At 43.0% G+C, this 22,130-nt stretch overlaps 1 protein-coding gene and 1 pseudogene across 1 annotated transcript in view; one reads left to right on the top strand and one right to left on the bottom strand.

Annotated features, from left to right (window-relative positions):
* Positions 1-425: 425 nt before the first annotated feature.
* On the bottom strand, positions 426-19,399 carry LOC124039019 (annotated as a pseudogene).
* Positions 19,400-20,344: 945 nt separating this feature from the next.
* Positions 20,345-22,130, top strand: part of adprm (ADP-ribose/CDP-alcohol diphosphatase, manganese-dependent) — a 2,603-nt gene continuing 817 nt past the window's right edge. The window contains exons 1-3 of the mRNA XM_046356983.1: positions 20,345-21,158; positions 21,464-21,586; positions 21,704-22,130. The exon at positions 21,704-22,130 is cut by the window's right edge and continues 817 nt beyond it. Of these exons, the coding sequence (XP_046212939.1) occupies positions 20,582-21,158; positions 21,464-21,586; positions 21,704-21,993 (990 nt within the window). The 5' untranslated portion in view covers positions 20,345-20,581 and the 3' untranslated portion in view covers positions 21,994-22,130. The remainder of the gene's footprint in view (positions 21,159-21,463; positions 21,587-21,703) is intronic.

Genomic DNA, 22,130 nt, shown 5'->3' with positions numbered 1-22,130 from the left:
GGGACAGCTATCCATTTAAGATGAAGCAAAGATAAGGATACATTTGTGATCCTATTCTAAGCATGATCTTAATTGGTCCTTGATGTATGTGACAGGAAATGGCATTTCAGCATTTGTATATTTTGCCAGGCATATAGATGTTCCATCTATAATGTGTAGTTCCATCGTTTATATTCCTAGTTTAAAACATCAATCTAACATAAATCAATAGCATGGAGATACTCAGCTGTTAATCTGTTTGTATTTGGGCAGAAAGAGCCCAGGACCTTATTGGAAATCGAATTAAAACCCTAGTGTAATCCTGCTGTATTGAAAACATGCAGAATGGGTATTATACTTCCATGCCAAGTGTAAATTCCAATCTGGTTTTCAGACAATTGAAATTCCAAAGTTATGATGACCTTTGAGACACTAAATGTGTGCGTTTATTACTGGACCACAAAAATAAGACAAACACAGGTGGGATGCGCCACCCTAAATATGATAGTCATTCACTGTGCACTAAACAGATAGTTCGAAAGAAGGCATCACACAGCTAATGATTTAGCCCAGCGATAGGAAATGTCTCTGTGCCTTTCTGATCTTTCTATTCAGTCTGGATTGACTTTTGATTATGGGGCCTTAATCATGGCTAATCCTGAGATAGCATGCAAGCTTTAGGCCCGTAGGCCTTTTGTGTGTGCGTGTGTTCTGTATTGGACTTTGACATTGGAGAGGAGGTCTATTTTGGCTGTCGTGGGGAAGCCCAAAATGTCACCATGCATTCTCCTGAGGTTCACTACTAATCTCTGAAAATCGCAGACTCTCAAATGAAATGAAAACTACATGGAGGTTCTGCCGGGTCTAAATTAAGCCTCAAAATCCATACTGTTTGGCTGACTAACGATTTGGATGACTGTGTTACACTTGTTTATACTGTTGCCTTGTTTTGCAAGATAATGACAACAACAAAAAAACTATCAAAAGTAGGCCTTAATGAGATCACTGGAGGATATGTTAATGCAAAACAGATAAAAGTAAATGTTAATGTTTTGTGTCACACTTTAAAACAACCCCAGAAACAGTTATACGTGCACTTGCTTAATTTATTTTGTACTATAGTTCCACTAGGTTGTGCTACAGTCTATACATAAATGGAACCAGACATCCAGGCAGGCATCCAAGCAGGCACAAATCCTGGGTCTTCTAACCACTTCTGGGTCTTCTACTCACTCAGATTCAGGCTGGTACATAAGATAAAAAAATATGTAATACAAATGTTGTTTTTATTTTCCTTTTTTTGGCAAATACTACACACATCAATCAATCAATGTGGTACTGAAATATATGAATACTTATGTTTTTGTATCGTATCGTACCTTCCCGGCATCCCTGCTCTTGTTGAGCTGGGACTCTGCGATGTCAGCCCTCTCCTCTGCCTCCTCCAGGTCATGCTGCATCTTTCTGCACTTAGTCAGGTTGGTGTTGGCCTGCTCTCCCTGGAACAACACCACCAGACCATAATACAAGTAGTCAGGGATTAACAATAACAACCAGGTACTTTCTCATTAGGTCATAGATCTAAGCTTACAGCTTTCTCAGCCTGACGTTTGTAGGCCTTCACTTTCAACTGCAGCTTGTCCACCAGGTTCTGCAGCCTTTGGACAGTCTTCTTGTCCTCTTCGGTCTGCAAGCAGAGATCAGCAGATCAATCAGTGAGGTAAAGGAAATTAGATCACTTCTGATTGAATCAGATTCCTCTGAACTCATTTCTCTACTACCTGGTAGGTGAGCTTCTTGACTCCCCGCTCATATTTTCAGACTCCTTTCATAGCATCAGCTCCTCTTTTCTGCTCAGCCTCTAGTTCAAATTCCAGCTCACGCACCTGCCAGTGAGTGGATCACATCACAAGTAGTCAACACTTGATGAATAGTTTCAGGCTTCCTCTGGGATATGCTTCCATTATAGCAGCTAAAAAACAATGATTTCACTATGCCTCCAGCCTAGCAGCTCTGGGAGACAGCACCATCTGCCGGCATGTCATTAGATTAATCTAGAATATTTGAGTCCCATACTATGATAATCTTGTGAAAAGGGGATGGGTTACCTGAGCCTCCAGTTTCTGGAGCTGCTTCTTTTCCGCCCTTCATGGCCAGGTTTTCAGCCTCATCCAGACGGAGCTGCAGGTCCTTGACTGTGACCTCCAGGTTCTTCGTCAATCCTCTCTACATGACCACTGGTGTCCTGCTCCTTCTTCAGTTCAGCCATCATGGCCACCTGTGTAGGAGAACATTTCATCACATCATATTGTTGTTGGTTTTACATGACATGAAGGTAAAATATTGTGAATCTTTGCTTGATATGACACAGTGATGGCTTTCTCCTCTGTGTTCCTGGCCTCCTGGATGGCATCCTCCACTTCCCCTTGCAAGTTGACTGACATCTGCATCCAGATTTTTCTTGGTGTTGAGAAGACTGGTGTTCTGTTAAAGTATGGCATTATAGATAATGTTATTAGATGTTACAATAGTGGCATGGGAAATCTATATAAATCTTGGCAAGGCTACATATTTGTGAGTATACCTGGGAATGCAGCAGCCACACTCTCTCACAGGCATCAGTCAGCTCCTGCTCAACCATCTTGCGCCTCCTCTCCGTCTGCTCCAGGGCAGCCCTTAGCTCCTCCACTTCGATCTGCATCAGGGAGCTCCTGCGCTCTACCATGGCTGCCTGCTCCCTCAGCTCTTCCTGGCTACGCAGAGCCTCATCCAAGTGCAGCTGGGCATCCTGAGGAGAGAAATAAACTCAACTTTATAATATAGTTAATTAGTAAGACAGTATAGATTCATATTATGTAGAAATGCTTTGAATGCATTACCTTGTGGTCTGCCTGGATGTTTCTCAGCTGTTTCAGGGCCTCAACAACCTGCCTGTTGGCGTGGCTCAGCTGAACCTCCATCTCGTTGAGATCGGTCTCCATCTTCTTTTTGATCTTCAGGGCATTGTTTCTGCCGAGGGTCTCAGAGTCTAGGACCGACTGGATGGTGTCAACGACATGCTGGTTTTTAGTTTGATTTGCTCCATCTCTTCCTCTTTCTTCGCCAGCTTCCTGTCCATCTCATCTTTGACCTGGGTTATCTCCGGCTGGATTCTTCGTGTTCCAAAGAGGCCTAAAATAATTGGATAAATTGACAATGACGAAACAATATCTGTTATTCATGCTGAAATTATTCCATTGATTATTGACATTTTCATATTTCAGGACATTTCTCCATTGGCATCAAACCTCGGCCTCCTCCAGAGCAGATTGGATCTCAGATTTCTCTGTTTGCTTCTTGTTCTTCTCCAGTTCATTGCTATTCTCACCAACTTGTTCCATCAGATCAGATATTTCCTCTGGAATAACATTAGTATCATAGTTAGTTACAGTTCTGAAGTTTAAACCTGCAGAGACACAGACTATTGTCTAGTTAGCATACGTTGCAGGTTCTTGTTCTCTCTCTTCATGGCCTCCATGTTCTCCAGACATTCCTCATAGGAGTTCTTTATTTTGAAGAGTTCAGTGCTGAGGGAACAAGACTCTTTCTGGGAACCTTCCAGCTCAGCTTGACTCTCCTCATACTTCTGCTTCCATTCAGCCACAATCTAAGGAGGGTTTGAAAGATATTGGCAAAACATTGGTAGTTCAATTTAGTGTAGTCTACTACTTAAGGGTCAGAATTGGTGGGTGACTGATAAACTTTTGTTTTATGGAGGTCGCTACATGTAAATTCAATACAAGTGTATTACCTTGTCATAGATCCTTTGCTTTTTATCCAGGACAGCTGCTTGACTATTTGCTCTATCCACAAGAGCCATGAGGTCCACCGCCTCTCCCTGCAGTCTCTGCTTAGTATTCTCCAGAGAGGCACACTTGGCATTCACAGCCTCAATGGCCGCCTCAGCATCCTGGAGTCGCTGGGCAAGCTTCTTCCTGAGGATATGAATGTCCTTCTTTAGTGTTGAAACACAATGTTTATTGGCCTCATGAAGGTGAGCAGTACATTTCTAAAGTACAATATTTAAAAGGCCTGTATCTTCTGACTCACTTGGCCTACTCCATGTTATCCGTAAGTTGGATGGCATCAGTCTCATATTTGACTCTCCACTGAGCCACCTCTACATTGGCTTTGGACATTCCCCTCTGCAGCTCTGCCTTGCTCCTCTTCAAATTGCACCCCTGCACCCTCAGTATCTCACAGTCATGGCGAGATGATTGGACAGCGTGGCCTAAGGCACTATTAGCTTTTACAGAAACAAATTAAAGCAGATCAAGCATCCACCTTTTGTCACGCCCTGACCTTAGAGAGCCTTTTAATGTCTCTATTTGGTTTGGTAAGGGTGTGATTTGGGGTGGGCATTCTATGTTTTGTTATCTATGAATTTGTGTTTCTATGTTTTGGCCGCGTATGGTTCTCAATCAGGGACAGCTGTCTATTGTAGTCTCTGATTGGGAACCATACTTAGGTAGCCCTTTTAAACTTCACGGTTGGTTTTGGATTGTTTGTTTTTGTCGGCGTCATCCTAAATAAAAAGGGAATATGTACACTCACCACGCTGCACCTTGGTCCAGTTCTTTCAACAGCCGTGACACCTTTACACCAAAAGATGGGAGTTGGTTATCATTTTTAAGCATGTGTAGAGCTGTGTACTTTCTTTGACTTTCATTTTTACTCTTTAGAGGTCTAGATACGAATGAATTCTTCAAAGTAGAATTTTAAAACAAACCTTTGTTTCTTCTTCAAGCTGCCTATTCAGCTCTTCAATTTGTTAACTTGGTCCTTGACATCTGAGAAAGTATCTTTCTCGTCAAGCCGGCGGGAAAACTTGCCTTTCAAATTAAAGTATGACAAGAACATTTGTTAGAACAGGCCCTCTTTAATTGTGGTCCAAGTGGTGGATTATTGCCAACTCAGCATGATGTATTTCCTACCATTCTCAGTTTGAAGTCTTGCTCTTTGAGTATTGAGATCAGTGAGCTGGCGAGTGTTCTCATCGTGTTTGGCCTTGTATTCGCACAGCTGGTCCTCCAGAGCATGACACATCTTCTAGTAATTTGCCTTAGAAAAATAATAAGCAATGTAATCTGTTTTCGTGAATTAAAAACGTATGAATGCATATTTCTGTAATGGAATGAGATTGTTCTCTACCTTGTATTTGGACACTGATTCCATGTCGCTGACCAGACCATCAATCTCCATTTTGTCTTCACTCTTTTCTTTCTCCAGCTTCTGCTTGATACGCTGCAGATTGTCAATGTGCTCTCCCAGCTCTGCCACAGTGTCTGCGTGTTTCTTACGCAGGGCAGCAGAAGTAGCCTCATGGTGCAGAGTTGACTCCTCCAGGTCTCGTCTCAGTTTCTGAAACTCGGCCTCTCGCTTCTTGTTCACCTCACTCTGAGCAGTGGTGGCTCCACCAGCTTCTTCAAGCCTCTCGCTGATCTCCTCAAGTTCCCTGGCGAGATCAGACCTCTGTTTCTCCACCTTAGCCCTGGCAGCACGTTCCGCCTCAATCTCCTCTTCCAGCTCCTCAGTAGAGGCCTGAAATAAAGTATTGAAGGAAACATTTTAAACACAAAAAGGGCTTAATCTTGAAGGCAATATTTTCTCGTTGAGTACCTGGAGCTCCCTGATCTCTTTCTGAGATTGAGCTGACGAACTTTGCTCGTCCTCAATTTTGGTGAGAAGCTGGCTGAACTCAGCCTTTCCTGCCAAGTCAAACCATATGATTAGAGTTTCTACCAAAATCACATGTACTAGAATATGAATGGATGAATAACTGAAGTGTTTATTGTACTTTTTCAGTTGATCCACCAGCTGCTGCTTGTCGTTCTCCAGATCCATTGCAGATTCTTGTGTCAGTTTCAGAACCCCTTAAAGCTTTCTCTTTGTCCTCTCAATATCCATCCACATCTTTTTTTTTCTTGCTCCAGAGAACACTCAAGCTGTAAAACGAAGTAGGAAGTATGTTTAATAGTGAAACCTATCCAGAATAAAAGCTAATAAAGCTCAATGTTTAGACTTACATCATCCACTTGTTGCTCCAGCTTAACTTTGGCTTTGGTCAGAATGTTGACTTTGTCTTCCTCTGCCTGGAGGTCATCCAAGGCTTGCTGGTGGGTCTCTTGGGGGGCTTTCTTGTCCTTGGATAATTTTCCAATCGTCTCATCTAAACGTCACATTTCTTCTGTCAAATTTTTCACCTGAAGGTTTAAAAAAAAGACACATCAGTGAATGAAGGATCATACTTTTTTTAGAAAACAGACCCAGACATGAAAGACATTCACCCTGTTTTCAGAGACATGTTTCTCCTTCTCCACTTTGGCCAGGGTGAGTTCCAGATCATCAATGTCCTTCTTCAGCTCAGAGCACACATCCTCTATCTTCCTCTTCTTGGAAGTCAGTTCAGCATTGATTTCCTCCTCAACCTCCAGCCTCTCACCCAGCTCTTTGGCTTTGGTCTCCAGTTGGATCTTGTTCTTGATGAGGCCCTCACATCTCTCCTCTGCATCCACCAGACCTTCACTTTTCTGGAAAGAAAATGTCTCAAACAAAATATAATATTCTGTTGATATTTTCTATTGCATCCTGATAACCTTCCTTTTTGATGTGATAAAATGACTCTGGGTCTCTAGAGCAAGTCATCCAATGTTGTAAGAACATTGTTTCCTATCCTTTGGCACTCAAGAACTATACTTACAGCCTGAACTTGCAGTCGCAGGTCATTCTTCTCCTGGAGCAGGGTCACCAATTTGGCCTCCAGCTCGTTCTTCTTGGTCTCTGCTTTGACCAGGTTGTCCTGGCACTTGCCAAAATCCACTAGTCTAAAAAAAGTACAGTTTTATAGCTTATTTAATCAGAACTAGTTTTCAGCTGAGCTAACATAATTGCAAAAGGGTTTTCTAATGATCAATTAGCCTTTTAAAATTATAAACTTGGATTAGCAAACACAATGTGCCATTGGAACACAGGAGTGATGGTTGCTGATAATGGGCCTCTGTACGCCTATATATATATTTCATAGAAAATCTGAAGTTTCAAGCTACAATAGTAATTTACAACATTAACAATGATCAATTTGATGTTATTTTAATGGACAAAAAATGTACTTTTCCAAAAATAAGGACATTTCTAAGTGACCCCAAACTTTTGAACGGTAGTATATATATTTTTAAATAATTAAATTAAAGGTTCCCACCATATTAGAGCAATTCTATCAGATATGTGAAGGGGAGTGAATAATGGTAGGAGGGAGGGAACAACTTTCTGGAGTGACATGCATCCCAGGTTTTTACCCTCAGCGCCATCCGGTTCCGCCTGCTCCTCTCGCTGCTTCTGCTTGAACTTCATGTTCCCGTAATGCATCACAGCACCAGTCAGCTTGTAGATGCCAATCTTCTTCTCTGAGGTGAATCCTAGGATGTCAATAGCACTCTAGAAGCACATCAGTGGACAGTGTTTTTTAAAATGAACGAAACAGAGCATTTGTAAGGGATCAAGAATTAGGAGACAAATTCAACACATTTTCTGCAATTTCAGTTTGATTTAGCCCAAGTTTCTCTCCTTACGTCAGTAGACAGCAGTTCATCACAGTCATCGATACCAACCACAACAATTTCCCCTTGGCTGATAAACAGGAAGTCATAAGGGTTGGTGGTGATGAGAAGAGTACCCATGAGCTCAGGCTTCTTGTTGGACATGATCTGGTAGAAGATGTGGTAGCTCCTCTCTGCTGACAATTGGAATGTCGCCCTGGATTTTTCCAGGAGATCTGCCAAAGCAAAGAGAACATGTCTGTGCTGTGATTCATGTGTATGTCATCGTATAAAATAGATGTTTCTGAGCCAAATGTGGCGTACAACTTACGGTAACACTTTATTTGGATAGTCTGTAGAATATCTGCAGATGGACTATCAGACTCTTAACTAACAATCTACTAACCCGAACTCTAGCCCTAACCTCTGTCCTAACCCGAAACGTAACCCTTACCCTAACCGTAACCATTTCCCTAACCCTTATTCTAAATCAAACCCCAACCCTAACCATAACCTTAGTAAGCAGCTGCTTATCAACAGTCTGTTGAAAGTATGACCTGGAAAATCCGGACTATGGAAATAAAGTGTGACCCAATTTACAAGTCTCAAAATCAGCAGAAGCCAGTTTTCCTGTAGTTCCAAAGTGAATTCTGATGAATTTTCCCTGAACAGAGAGAAAGCAAGACGGTAATGACCTTGATGACTTAACAATGATGACAAATAAGTGGCACCATATGACATAGACAGAAATACTGATTTACAAAGCGAGAGGAGTTGTCGTTCCTAACGGTCTTGGCATTTCCAAAAGCCACTAGCGGAGGGTTGGCTGAGATGATCTGGTCTTCCAGGATTCCCTACAGGTAAGATACAACAGACCAGTCAGCCAATCAAGTAACATTCATTCATTCATAAAGTACAGCAGATTATCTGTCTGTTTAGAGACCTACTAAAGGAATGTTCTTTGTATAGCTGTCTGAACAGTGTTTCTTGAGAGGAAAATTAAGATGTTGAGTTCTACTTGCTTGCATTTTGCCTGGACCCTCTTTCTGCTTGTCCCCATTTCCAGACACTGCGATGGTCGCAAAGTACTGGATGACACACTGGGGGTTCACAGTCTTCCCTGCACTGGATTCTCCACTGAGAGAAACACAAAGCACATCCATAAAAAACACAATGTTTCTTCCTGTTGAAGAACCTAAGTCTGTTGATTTTCAAGTTCCATTACTTACGTGATCAAGATGGACTGGCACTCTCTATCTAAATGAAAAGGAGCATCACAATCATGAGAAGAACATACTGCATATGAACAGAAGACAAATAAATTACATTGAAGAACTTGAATCCTACCAGTCAGCATAAACTGATAGGCATTGTCAGAGATGGAGAAGATGTGGGGTGGAGCTTCCTGACATTCCTTCCCTCTATAGGCCACTACCACCTCCTGGTTGTAAACTGGTAACCACTTATAGGGGTTTACAGTGACACAGGAAAGCCCAGAGTAGGTCTGAAAACACAGCAGTGATTGTAATATCCGTTTAAGGAGAGTTATGTGGAAAGGGTGAGCTTTGGAAACAAACTCAACTTCAGACAAAGCACAACCTTCACTCGTGTCAAATGTGACTCACATAGATCATCCATGCTGCGTAACGCTCTTTGAGATTATACAATACAGCGGCCTCATCGAAGTGGGTCATCAAGACTTCCTCTTCCTTCACCGTTACAGTCTATGTTTAGGAAGAAGAAATGGATACATTTCTGGAAAACACTCGATCTCGATTGTTTACATCTTTTTTTTCACATGGCACTGTACTAGTTCAATTAGACGTAACTCAATGCTCCCGCTTCAGTCTTAAAGGTTGCTTTGCTGCCCTCTTTGCTTTGGAGAGTGCCTTTGACATACAGCACCTTAGGCTCAGACACAAACACAGCCGTCTTGGCATCAAAGGGTCTGTTCTGTGCTTCTATCCTCTCTCTATCAGACTTCCGGAGGTATGGGGAAGCTTCCCCAAACACACCCATCTCAGCATCTGAACTCATCTTTGTAAAGCACCCTGGAGGGGACTGGGGGGACAGAGATCGACGTTGGAAATGAAATTCAAAGTATTTGTCATTTGAACCTAAGAATAAGAATGACTTTTAGACCACAAGAGGCTGCTGAGGGGAGAACAGCTCATAATAATGTCTGCAATGGAGCAAATGGAATGGCATGGAAACCATGTGTTTGATGTATTTGATACCATTCCACTCATCACGCTCCAACCCTTACCATGACCCCATCCTCCTGAGTTTTAGACACTTACCTCCCTCTGATGATATAATTAAAGTATGAGATCCTTTGAGTAATGTGTGTTCCTATAAAAGAGAAGTCAGATCACTCATCAAATCATAAGATCATAGTACAAATGTCTAGCAATGCTTTCATTGGAACGTAATGGAAGTTATCACAAGGCACAAGTACACTATACTTCACAGAGTTTGAAGGGCCTTAACAATATGTTACTGTAATTTAATTATTCCAATATGTTTTCATTAATTGAATTCCCTTAATCTATTTTATGAGAATTTGTAAGATTCTTGTTTGCATAAAATAGACGGAGACCAGTCTTATCAATAATAGGTAACATAAATTATTCTCGGAGCGCGCTGCCACGTTACCACGAGCAACAGTTTATATTCAATAACATGACGTCATTTCATTGCTTCTAGAATGAATCCCCTCCTCCCGACCTAGAATTAAGTGAGTTTAAAAGTTCATTCCAACTCACTAGCACACTCACAGGTCACACAACATAACTCAATTAACTCTTGACCCCTCACCATTATCGATCACCAGTTAGCTGACAGTTCTAATTAACAGAAAATGCACTCACTGTCTTATCTAAAACACCCCAGAGCTCAGTTTCGTCGGTTCAACCATAGGGTCGTTAACCTATCTGCTTACTTAACCCACTCCTCTCCAGACTACTTTGGAATGGTGTTCGTTATGTTTAATTACTCCTTGTCCATGTCACACAACCCCTTCTTATGAACTCATATTGTTAATCAGATATAATAAAAGAGTATAAGTTTACTTAGTTACAGTTCCGTTTAAAATGAGAATATTGTTCAGTCATTTATTCATAATATTCCTAACACAATAGCACCTCCAATCGAAAAATGTAGATGTCTGCTTCTCCTCCTCCTTTTATGAGGTTCCGTTTGGCTCAAGTGGAGACTGGACAAATGCCTATATTTGCGTCAAAGCCCCTTGAGAATGTGTGGCTTGAGGGAGGTGATGGGATTGGTATGTGATATTAAGGCAAATTAATGTCACTCAGCTATTGTCACAAATCTGCAGGGAGCAGCTGCAGCTCAGGGGGAGATCTCATAGAACAGACTCAGAGGAGAGTGACCTCTGAGATACATCCTTGGGACAGCAGCCTCTGATGCAAGGGTCTCCAAGGTTTTCAACATTACCTTGTGGACTCTTCTATGCAGAGAAACAGAATGTAATGCTTTCTTAAGAATCATGCAGACCTTTGTATTACAAGAGGTGTCAGTGAGGGCTCCAAAAGCTTAATGGCTGACCTAAATAACTCAAATCCATATGATTTGTGATTGCTGTGGTTGGGCTTATGAATTAAAGCAAAGCTGGTTTCTCCTTCAATACACATTCCTTCAATAGAGATTCCTGTAGGCTCTTCACAGAAGCCTCTGAGATGAGTGGATGAGGGCGTGGCCGAGATTTGGTCCTCCAGGTCCAGCATCTCACCATGAATCAGCTTTGAGTACAAATGGACAACACCCAAGATGTGTATTGTGCTATGCTGCGCTTTACTGTGCTGTACTGAAAAGTACAGCACAGTAAAGTCCTGGTTGATAATTACTGTACTTTAGAAAGCCATAGAATATTATGTATAATGACATAAACAACGGCGCCGCAGAAGGGGCAGATGGAGCGGTCTTCTGGTCAGGCTCCGTAGACAGGCACATCGCCCACTGCTCCCAAGTATACTACGAGCCAACGTCCAATCTCTTGACAACAAGGTAGGTGAAATCAGAGCAAGGGTTGCTTTCCAAAGAGACATCAGAGATTGTAACATTCTCTGTTTCACGGAAACATGGCTCACTTGGGATTCGTTATCAGAGTCGGTACAGACACCTGGTTTCTTCACACATCGCGCCAACAGAAACAAACATCTCTGTGGTAAGAAGAAGGGCGGGGGTGTATGCCTTATGATTAACGAGTCATGGTGTGACCATAACAGCATACAGGAACTCAAGTCCTTCTGTTCACCTGACCTAGAATTCCTTACAATCAAATGGCGACCGTATTATCTACCAAGAGAACTCTCTTCGAACCCCCCCCCCCCCCTAAGCAGACACCTCGACGGCCCTGAAAGAACTTCATTGGACTAAACTGGAAACCACATATCCTGAAGCTGCATTTATTGTAGCTGTGAATTTTAACAAGGCTAATCTGAAAACAAGGCTCCCTAAAATTGATCAGCATATCGAATGCGCAACCCGGGCTGGGAAAATTCTGGATAATTGTTACTCTAACTTCTGCGACGCATACAAAGCCATCCCTCGCCCTCCTTTGGGGCAAATCTGACCACGACTCCATTTTGTTGCTCCCAGCCTATAGACAGAAACTAAAACAGGAAAGCTGCTGTGCTCAGGTCTGTTCAACGCTGGTCCGACCAATCTGATTCCACGCTTTAAGATTGCTTTGATCACGTGGACTGGGATATGTTCCGGATAGCATCGAACAACAACATTGATGTATACGCTGATTCGGTGAGCGAGTTTATTAGCAAGTTCATCGGTCATGTTGTACCAACAGCGACTATTAAAACCTTCCCCAACCAAAAACCGCGGATTGATGGCAGCATTCGCGCAAAACTAAAAGCGTGAACCCCTGCTTTTAATCAGGGCAAGATGACCGGAAGCATGACCGAATACAAACAGTGTAGCTATTCCCTCCACAAGGCAATCAAACAAGCTAAGCGTCAGTATAGAGACAAAGTGGAGTCACAATTCAACGGCTCAGACACAAGAGGAATGTGGCAAGGTCTACAGTCAATCACGGACTACAAAAAGAAAATCAGTCCCATCGTGAACCAGGATATTTTGCTCCCAGACAAACTAAACAACTTTGCTTGCTTTGAGGACAATACAGTGCCACCGACACGGCCCGCTACCAAAACCTGTGGACTCTCCTTCACCGCAGCCAATGTGAGTAAAACATTTAAACGTGTTAACCCTCGCAAGGCTGCCGGACTAGACGGAATCCCGAGCCGCGTCCTCAGAGCATGCGCAGACCAGCTGGCTGGTGTGTTTACGGACATATTCAATCAATCCCTATCCCAGTCTGCTGTTCCCACGTGCTTCAAGAGGGCCACCATTGTTCCTGTTCCCAAGACAGCTAAGGTAACTGAGCTAAACGACTATCGCCCCGTAGCACTCACTTCCGTCATCATGAAGTGCTTTGAGAGTCTAGTCAAGAATCCTATCACCTCCACCCTACCTGACACCCCAAACCCACTCCAATTTGCTTACCGCCCCAATAGGTCCACAGAAGATGCAATCACACTGCCCTAACCTATCTGGACAAGAGGAATACTGTAAGAATGCTGTTCATTGACTACAGAATTTAACACCATAGTGCCCTCCAAACTCATCATTAAGCTCGAGAACCTGGGTCTCGACCCCGCCCTTTGCAACTGGGTCCTGGACATTCTGATGGGCCGCCCCCAGGTGGTGAGTGTAGAAAACAACATCTCCACCCCGCTGATCCTCAACACTGGGTGCGTGGGGTGCGTTCTCAGCCCTCTCCTGTACTGTCTTTTCACCCATGACTGCGTGGCTACGCACACCTCCAACTCAATCATCAAGTTTGCAGACGACACTACAGTGGTAGGCTTGATTACCAACAACGACGAGACGGACTACAGGAAGGAGGTGAGGGCCCACGGAGTGTGGTGTCAGGAAAACAACCTCACACTCAAGGTCAACAAAACAGAGGAGATGATCGAGTATTTCAGGAAACAGTAGAGGGAGCACCCCCCTATCCACATCGAGAAGTTTCAAGTTCCTCGGTGTACTCATCACGGACAAACTGAAATGGTCCACCCACACAGACGGCGTGGTGAAGAAGGTGCAACAGTGCCTCTTCAACCTCAGGAGGCTGAAGAAATTTGGCTTGTCACCAAAAACACTCACAAACTTTTACAGATGCACAATCGAGAGCATACTGTCGGGCTGTATCACCTCCTGGTATGGCAACTGCTCTGCCCACAACCGCAAGACTCTCCAGAGGGTAGTGAGCTCTTCACTACACATCACCGGGGGCAAACTACCTGCCCTCCAAGACACCTACACAACCCGATGTCACAGGAAGGCCAAAAAGATCATCAAGGATAACAACCAGCCGAGCCACTGCCTGTTCACCCCGCTATCATCCAGAAGGCGAGGTCAGTACAGGTGCATCAAAGCAGGGACCAAGAGACTGAAACAGCTTCTATCTCAAGGCCATCAGACTGTTAACACTAACATTGAGTGGCTGCTGCCAACATACTGACTCAAATCTCTAGCCACTTAATCATTAAAAATTGGATGTAATACGTATCACTAGTCACTTTAAACAATGGCCCTTTATATAATGTTTATCTACCCTACATTACTAATCTCATATGTATATACTGTACTCTATACCATCTACTGCATCCTGTCTATGCCGTTCGGCCATCGTTCATCCTATATTTATATGTAAATATTCTTATTCATTCCTTTACACTTGTGTGTGTAAGAAAGTTGTTGTGAAATTGTTAGATCACTTGTTAGATATTACTGAATGGTCGGAACTAGAAGCACAAGCATTTCGCTACACTCCCATTAACATCTGCTAACCATGTGTATGTGACCAATAAAATTTGATTGGATTTTGTAGTTAAAAAGCCTAACCCTTCATGTTTCTCTTCTAACAGACAACTGCCCTGGTATATCTAATTTGTTAGATATACCAGAGTGCTAACAAGCATTGGAGTCAGGGCTGAAAAGCAGCCAGTGGTTCTGTCACTCATTGCAAGTTTAATAACGTCATCAGAAGGAGTTAAGAGAGATGGTAACTGGTAAGAGAAGTGATAAATCATGAACAAGCATGCTGTGAACCCTCAGCGTATGCTGCCCCCTATCCAGGAAAGGTTATCATGGTGTTACTTAGGAGACGCAATTGAATGAATACATTCCTGGAGGGCCAGCTGTCCTAAAGATGACAGTGAGAAGGGATCTTAGGGTTGGGGATGCGCCTCATTTCAATAAGTTATCTCCTCTACCCCCGCCCTTGTTCATTCCCCTTTGTCAATCTCAGACGTTCAGGTCAATATGAGAGTTTTCAGAAACTCTGCCAATGAGAGAAAAATAATAGCATTGCTTCTGAAAAGTCTGTAAGCATGTATTTATTTCCTGAAATATGCCAAATTCAAGTGAGCCCTGGCCAAGGAAGCAGCATACATATATTTACACATGAGACACAACACAACATAAAACATAACTATGGATGGAAGTTGAAACAGTGCAAAGTGCATAAAACAACTTAAAAGAGCAGGTTTAAAAAACGTGCAATCTATGGTCAACAGCCCTCCAATTTCAAACCATCAATCAGAATAGAATGATGTAGTTTTAATTCCTTCTGCAAATTGTTCCAAGATGACTGAGCAGCAAATCTAAAAGCATTCTGACCAAACTCCGTTTTTGTGTTGCGAACATGATATAAAATACAGTTCTGTGGTCTCAGACAAAAGTGTCTACCTGAAGGGGAGTAGGGGGTTGCTTTCTTGATCTTGAGAATATCCTTTGTTTTGTTTTCTCTGCCATTTAAAGGCCCAGTGCAGTCAAAAACGTGATTTTTCTGTGGTTTTAAATACTGTATTTTTCCACACTGTAAGGTTGGAAGAATACTGTGAAATTGTGAAAACGACAATAATTCATTTTCAGAGTACAGTAAGAGCTGTTTGAAAAGACTGCCTGAAATGTCAGCCTGTTTTGGTGGGATGGAGTTTTGGCCTTCCGAGGTACATCACCAGGCGGTAAATTCATTAATAGGCCAACAAGAAAGATCGTTCGAAACCGCTACCAATAACTCGTTTTCAGTTTTCCCCTACACTCTCCTCATCCTAGCGAAATTATTGCTATTTTGGTTTATTGTGACAATTTTAATTGAAAACAATCACAGTAAGGTGCATAATTGTAACCCAGAAATGATTTGATATTGAGATATATTTGTTTAAATGTCTGCACTTAAATGTCTGTGTCGGAGATCTTTGTGGGCTATACTCGGCTTTGTCTCAGGATGGTAAGTTGGTGGTTGAAGATTTCCCTCTAGTGGTGTGGGGGCTGTGCTTTGGCAAAGTGGGTGGGGTTATATCCTTCCTGTTTGGCCCTGTCCGGGGGTGTCCTCGGATGGGGCCACAGTGTCTCCTGACCCCTCCTGTCTCAGCCTCCAGTATTTATGCTGCAGTAGTTTATGTGTCGGGGGGCTAGGTTCAGTTTGTTTATCTGGAGTACTTCTCCTGTCCTATTCGGTGTCCTGTGTGAATCTAAGTGTGCGTTCTCTAATTCTCTCCTTTCTCTCTCTCGGAGGACCTGAGCCCTAGGACCATGCCCCAGGACTACCTGACATGATGACTCCTTGCTGTCCCCAGTCCACCTGGCCATGCTGCTGCTCCAGTTTCAACTGGCCTGGGCCCTAGGACCATGTCCCAGGACTACCTGACATGAGGACTCCTTGCTGTCCCCAGTCCACCTGGCCATGCTCCTGCTCCAGTTTCAACTGTTCTGCCTTACTATTATTCAACCATGCTGGTCATTTATGAACATTTGAACATCTTGGCCACGTTCTGTTATAATCTCCACCCGGCACAGCCAGAAGAGGACTGGCCACCCCACATATGCTCTCTCTAATTCTCTCTTTCTTTCTCTCTCTCGGAGGACCTGAGCCCTAAGACCGTGCCCCAGGACTACCTGACATGATGGCTCCTTGCTGTCCCCAGTCCACCTGACTGTGCTGCTGCTCCAGTTTCAACTGTTCTGCCTTATTATTATTTGACCATGCTGGTCATTTATGAACATTTGAACATCTTGGTCATGTTCTGTTATAATCTCTACCCGGCACAGCCAGAAGAGGACTGGCCACCCCACATAGCCCGGTTCCTCTCTAGGTTTCTTCCTAGGTTTTGGCCTTTCTAGGGAGTTTTTCCTAGCCACCGTGCTTTTACACCTGCATTGTTTGCTGTTTGGGGTTTTAGGCTGGGTTTCTGTACAGCACTTTGAGATATCAGTTGATGTACGAAGGGCTATATAAATAAATTTGATTTGATTTGCACTGAACCTTTAAGACCGATTGGCGCTGAAAGAGGTTTTGTTGGACAACAACAGCTCCTGTAATTTGAGAAATGCCTCAACTAGTGTTGGAGAAGTGCTATTTTGGTGTCATCTGCATATAGATATTTGGAGGGCATGGTAAAAGAAATACATGGGTTGGCATCATGCGCTGTTTAAAAAGCTCATCTTTAATGCAACAGATCAAATCTCTAAGCTTATGAGTTAATGTCAGGTCAAGTTCAAGTTATCTAAATAAAGCACAGCTGTCAGGGTTGTTCAGTCCATTATCAGACTCATAGACACACTTTTTTTCAGATGGTCAACAATAAACAAACGATGGTTGGAATTGACCCTTCGTTAAGTCCCGCACCTGAATTTTGGGCAACCAATCACAATGCTCCAATGAGAGCAGCTGCGGTCAGTCCCTCAGACAAGCTCACTGAAAGCCAGTGAGAGCTATGGCAAAAACGGAGAGTTTTAAAATAATGTAATGGCTAAATAACTGAACTGTGATTACTGAAATGCAGAACCTGTTGGATTATTTTTCGAATCCGCAATTCGACTTTTGTTGCATTGTTTACTAGCTCAATTGGTTAGCTAGCTCTCAGTCTCATTGACCACCAAACATTGCTAATGCTACCTAGCTCGCCACTTAATGTGACTTGTTTTCTCAAAATGTATGTTAGCTAGCTAAGTTAACCATGTTATGAATGCAACTTCCATCTGCTGTTGACATCAGTATATGATTTGAGAGCACTCGTTAGCTCCAAAAGGGGTTACAGATTTGACTGCTTGCTGACAGTGAATGCAGAGCCATGCAGTGACTAGCTAACCTACAAAATGAATTTGACCAGGTTCCTGCGAAGCAATTGTAATGACAATCCACCACAACATATCCAAGGGGTAGTCTGTTTAAGTTAACTGTGTATTAGAAAAGCAGTTTAAAATGATTGTGAAGGGATTTCGCCAGACGGTGGTTGAATGGGGAAGTTATTTTTAAATTGTTTATTTCACCTTTATTTAACCAGGTATGCTAGTTGAGAACAAGTTGTCATTTGCAACTACGACCTGGCCAAGACGAAGCAAAGCAGTTCGACACATACAACAACACAGTTACACATGGAATAAACAATAATCCAGTAGAAAAGTCTATATACAGCATGTGCAAATGAGGTAGGATAAGGGAGGTAAGGCAGTAAATAGGCCATGCTGGCGAAGTAATTACAATATAGCAATTAAACACTTCTTTGGTATCATGGTGTTTGCACATTTTGTTTGTGCATGTCGCCACCTACTGTGATGTAGTGTGTAATACAAAATGCTCCTGCACCATACCAACGGGCTGGGAGGATGGCACACCACCCCTCAACACACCCTGTAATTCTTCTGAAGTCAAATCTCACATACCCTTATATTTCTCTGCAGCTGCCACCACAGCATATATTTTCTGGGATTTACGTTCCATTGATGCGGTACAGTTGATAACCATTGCTATGAACGCTAAGAAGACAACATTACTGAAGCATAAATCACTCATTGGCCTTTCCCTCTGTGCTGGCACAGATCTACTACTCACTGGGATCCTCTCAGGATCCCTCACCCTTGACCAATCCTCTACTTTCTTCACTGCCTCAGCATACAAGCCTTCTGCACTACTCTGACCACTCCAACCTGCCTCTCTCGCATCAGACACTTCCGATCACCAGCAACATGGTCACCCCTACAGTTGACACGCACACCTTTATCCACTGAAACTACACAATCCTCTGTCCCATGCATCTCCTGCACACTTCCCACATCGTGGAATTCCCCTCCTACACGCAGCTGCTACATGACCAGAAATGTTGCACCTGATTCTGCACAAAAGCTCTAACAGGATATATCCTAACATGACTTTGTCAGGCAAAGACTATGACTCAAAAGGACTGTTAGTGACTCCTCTGTTTCTCCACGCTCAACACCGGGTCTGTGTCGCACCAAATCGCGGGCATCACAAACACCAGGAATTTTCAACTTCAAATGCTCCATCTCCACACTTAACGCTACACAAGAAATCACTCCTTTCAATGGTGCTCCGTTCCTGCCTTTCTCACCCACCCTGAAACCACAAATGGATCGATAGTGGACAAGTTCAAACACACCTCTAGGTCTATGTGATTAATATAAACATGTAAAGACGAAAGACAGATGTAGTTTACTGTGTGACCCGGTTCAATAGCCAGTGAGGTGTAGTATTACTACCTTCTAGTGTCAATACTGTGAAAATACGGGGGAGGTCACTTTAAATTGTTTTGATGAGTCAGTAGAGCCACATTACTATACCTGCTAGATTTGTCTATGGCCCTGTTCAATATTTCACGAGAGTCCAGTGCATTTGGTGGTAGTGCAGTACTTGTCTGTTGTTTAAGTAACCTGCCATGCAATCCCAATACTGCATCTAATACTGCGCAGTCGCAGCGCAGTTGGGATGTTCGTGAACAAATGCACTGACAGTAGTCGGAATTACCGTTCTTCTAGCATCAGGATATTATGCTGGCAGCAGGATCGATGATATGTCTTTCTCAAAATAAGAGTTCCCCTGCAAAGACATGCTAAACTTTCGGAATATCGTGTGTTTTTTTTTTTTTTGGGGGGGGGGGGGCAACTGTTTTTCACAGCATTGCAACCACATTTGAAGAAATAAATAGATATTTTGACGCTTTTTACTATGTATTATTTATACCAGCGTCGGAAATACTCAGTAGGTTCGCTACTAACCAAATATGTAGTTTTGGAGGGGGACTGAGTCGCACCGACCCCTCCATAGCCCCCAATGCATTACACTGCTATATACTGTACATGGGATACATGTTGGTTTGTAGAGATAATTTTTCTACTCAGTAGGGTCTCTACTAACCAAATATGTAGTTTTGGAGGGGGACTTTGTCGTAAATATCTAGCAGTTCCATAGACCCCAATGCAATACACTGAGACAGGAATAAAAAAAATATCTCTACAAGCCCATATGTATACCATGTACAGTATGTTACAGTGTATTGCATTGGGGCTATACGAGTGGTGGAAAACGAAGTGCTGCTGGATATGTACGATACAGTTAGAGACCCTACTGAGTATTTCCTACCCCACTTTAGCTGACACAGTTAGACAAGTTGTCTTTCTATAGCCCAAAATACCAGTGTCAACGTAGTATTTTTGAATTATATTGGTCTTAAACCAGATGTTGTATTTGTTTTCATGAATTGCTTATTGTATGTTCTTGTTCGCATAATAAAAGTGGCCATTGATTCGATTCCATATCTATTGAATTAAATAGTTGTTGACAGTAGTTATTCACTTTGCAATGTTTTGAACTGCGGGCTTTTATTTTGAAAGTTTTCTCATACAAACGTGACGTTATCATGTGTGCTGCTGGCAGAATACTAGTGCAGTCGGACATGTAACAACTCTACCGGCGTTTTAGAAAAACTGTAAACTTACTATATCAATTGACATTGAAACAATGTACAGTATCTAGTACAAGAGGACAACAGCCACAGAATATCCTGGCAACCTTCACTCCATTCTAGTAGGTAGAATAAAGAAGCGTTCTGGCAGCGGTCAAAAATGTTAGAAGGTTAGCTAGCTTTCTCAAGTGGACTAAAAGTAGAAGTTTGATCAATAACACCATGACAACCGGAATGGAGAACTGCGCCAAACCACTGTTTACATTTGGAATAATCGCCGACATTCAATACGCCGACATAGATGATGGCTTCAATTTCAAACGCTCAAGGAAACGATACTACAGGAACAGTCTTCGCCTATTGCACAATGCACAGAAAAGGTGGACCGCGGATACTGTCAAACCCCGGTTCATTCTTCAGCTCGGTGACATTATCGATGGCTTCAACAAGAGGCACGACGCATCAGAGCGAGCCCTGGAAACGGTGATGAAAGAGTTTGACTCTTCTCCGGTTGAAGTCCACCACGTGTGGGGCAACCATGAGTTTTATAACTTTAGCAGAGACACTCTAATGCGGTCGGTTCTCAATAGCACTACAGATTCAGAAGCAGGAGGGGGGCATCTCAGCAGCTGTGAAATCTATGCTTATCATTTCAGTCCAGCCCCCAAATACCGATTTGTCGTTTTGGATGCCTATGATGTGAGCCTACTAGGGAGAGAGGAGTCCAGTCTGAAATACCAGCAGGCTATTGCTATTTTAAAAGCCCACAATGACAATGAAGATCTGAACCATCCCCCAGGTAGGTCTACTGTTAGTCAGGAGGTCTGGACCTTTAGCCTATAGCACAGGTAGTGTACTTGCCCTGTTAACTGCAGGGTAGCTAGTTTTAAACACTGTTCCCCCACAAGTGCTACACTAACCTCATCACATCACTTATGAGCAGAATAGCCTACCACTAGTAGCTACTAATTTATTGACACTGCACAATTCCATGTAGCTTGACTGTGGAGAACCTAATGCCACAGTAGGCCCTGAGAATAAGTGTTTTGTGTGAATTGAAGTGTTTGACATTTGTTTAATAATGTCTTTCTCCATATGTTTTAGCACCTGTGGGGATGGAGCAAAGGTTTGTGAAGTTCAATGGAGGATTCAGTAAAGATCAGCTGGACTGGCTGGAAGGAGTTTTGTCGTTGGCAGACAACAAACTGGAGAGAGTCACCATTGTCAGTAAGTCAAGTCATGAGGCCTACATAACAAATGTCATAGCAGTCATCATGACATTTGAAATCCCTAATGTGACTCTAGATGAATTGACTAAATAATGTTGACTGTTTTCTTGTACAGGCCATCTCCCTATCCACCCCAGCTCTACAGAACCTATCTGCCTAGCCTGGAACTACGATGCGCTGCTCTCCATACTCCAGGCCCATAAGAGTGTAGTCTGCTTCATGGCAGGACACGACCATGATGGAGGCTATCACAGAGATGACTCCGGAGTGCACTACCTCACACTGGAGGGGGTGATAGAGACCCCCCCGGACTGTGATGCCTTTGGTACAGTCTCTGTGTATGAGGACAGAATGTTTTTAAAGGGATATGGAAGGATGTCTGATAGAATACTGATGTATCCATGATAATGCCAAAGATTCTACGGCTGTACGGAATCTGGGGAGGGACAATTCCTTGGGTCCTCATATACAGAGTATACAAAAACATTAAGGACACCTGCTCTTTCCATGACATAGACTGACCAGGTGAATCCAGGTAAAAG

Source organism: Oncorhynchus gorbuscha, linkage group LG07 (genome assembly GCF_021184085.1).
Source record: "Oncorhynchus gorbuscha isolate QuinsamMale2020 ecotype Even-year linkage group LG07, OgorEven_v1.0, whole genome shotgun sequence".
NCBI classification, from domain to species: Eukaryota; Metazoa; Chordata; class Actinopteri; order Salmoniformes; family Salmonidae; genus Oncorhynchus; species Oncorhynchus gorbuscha.
The sequence above is the reverse complement of the archived record's forward strand: the minus strand, read 5'-3'. Positions and strand labels throughout refer to the sequence as shown.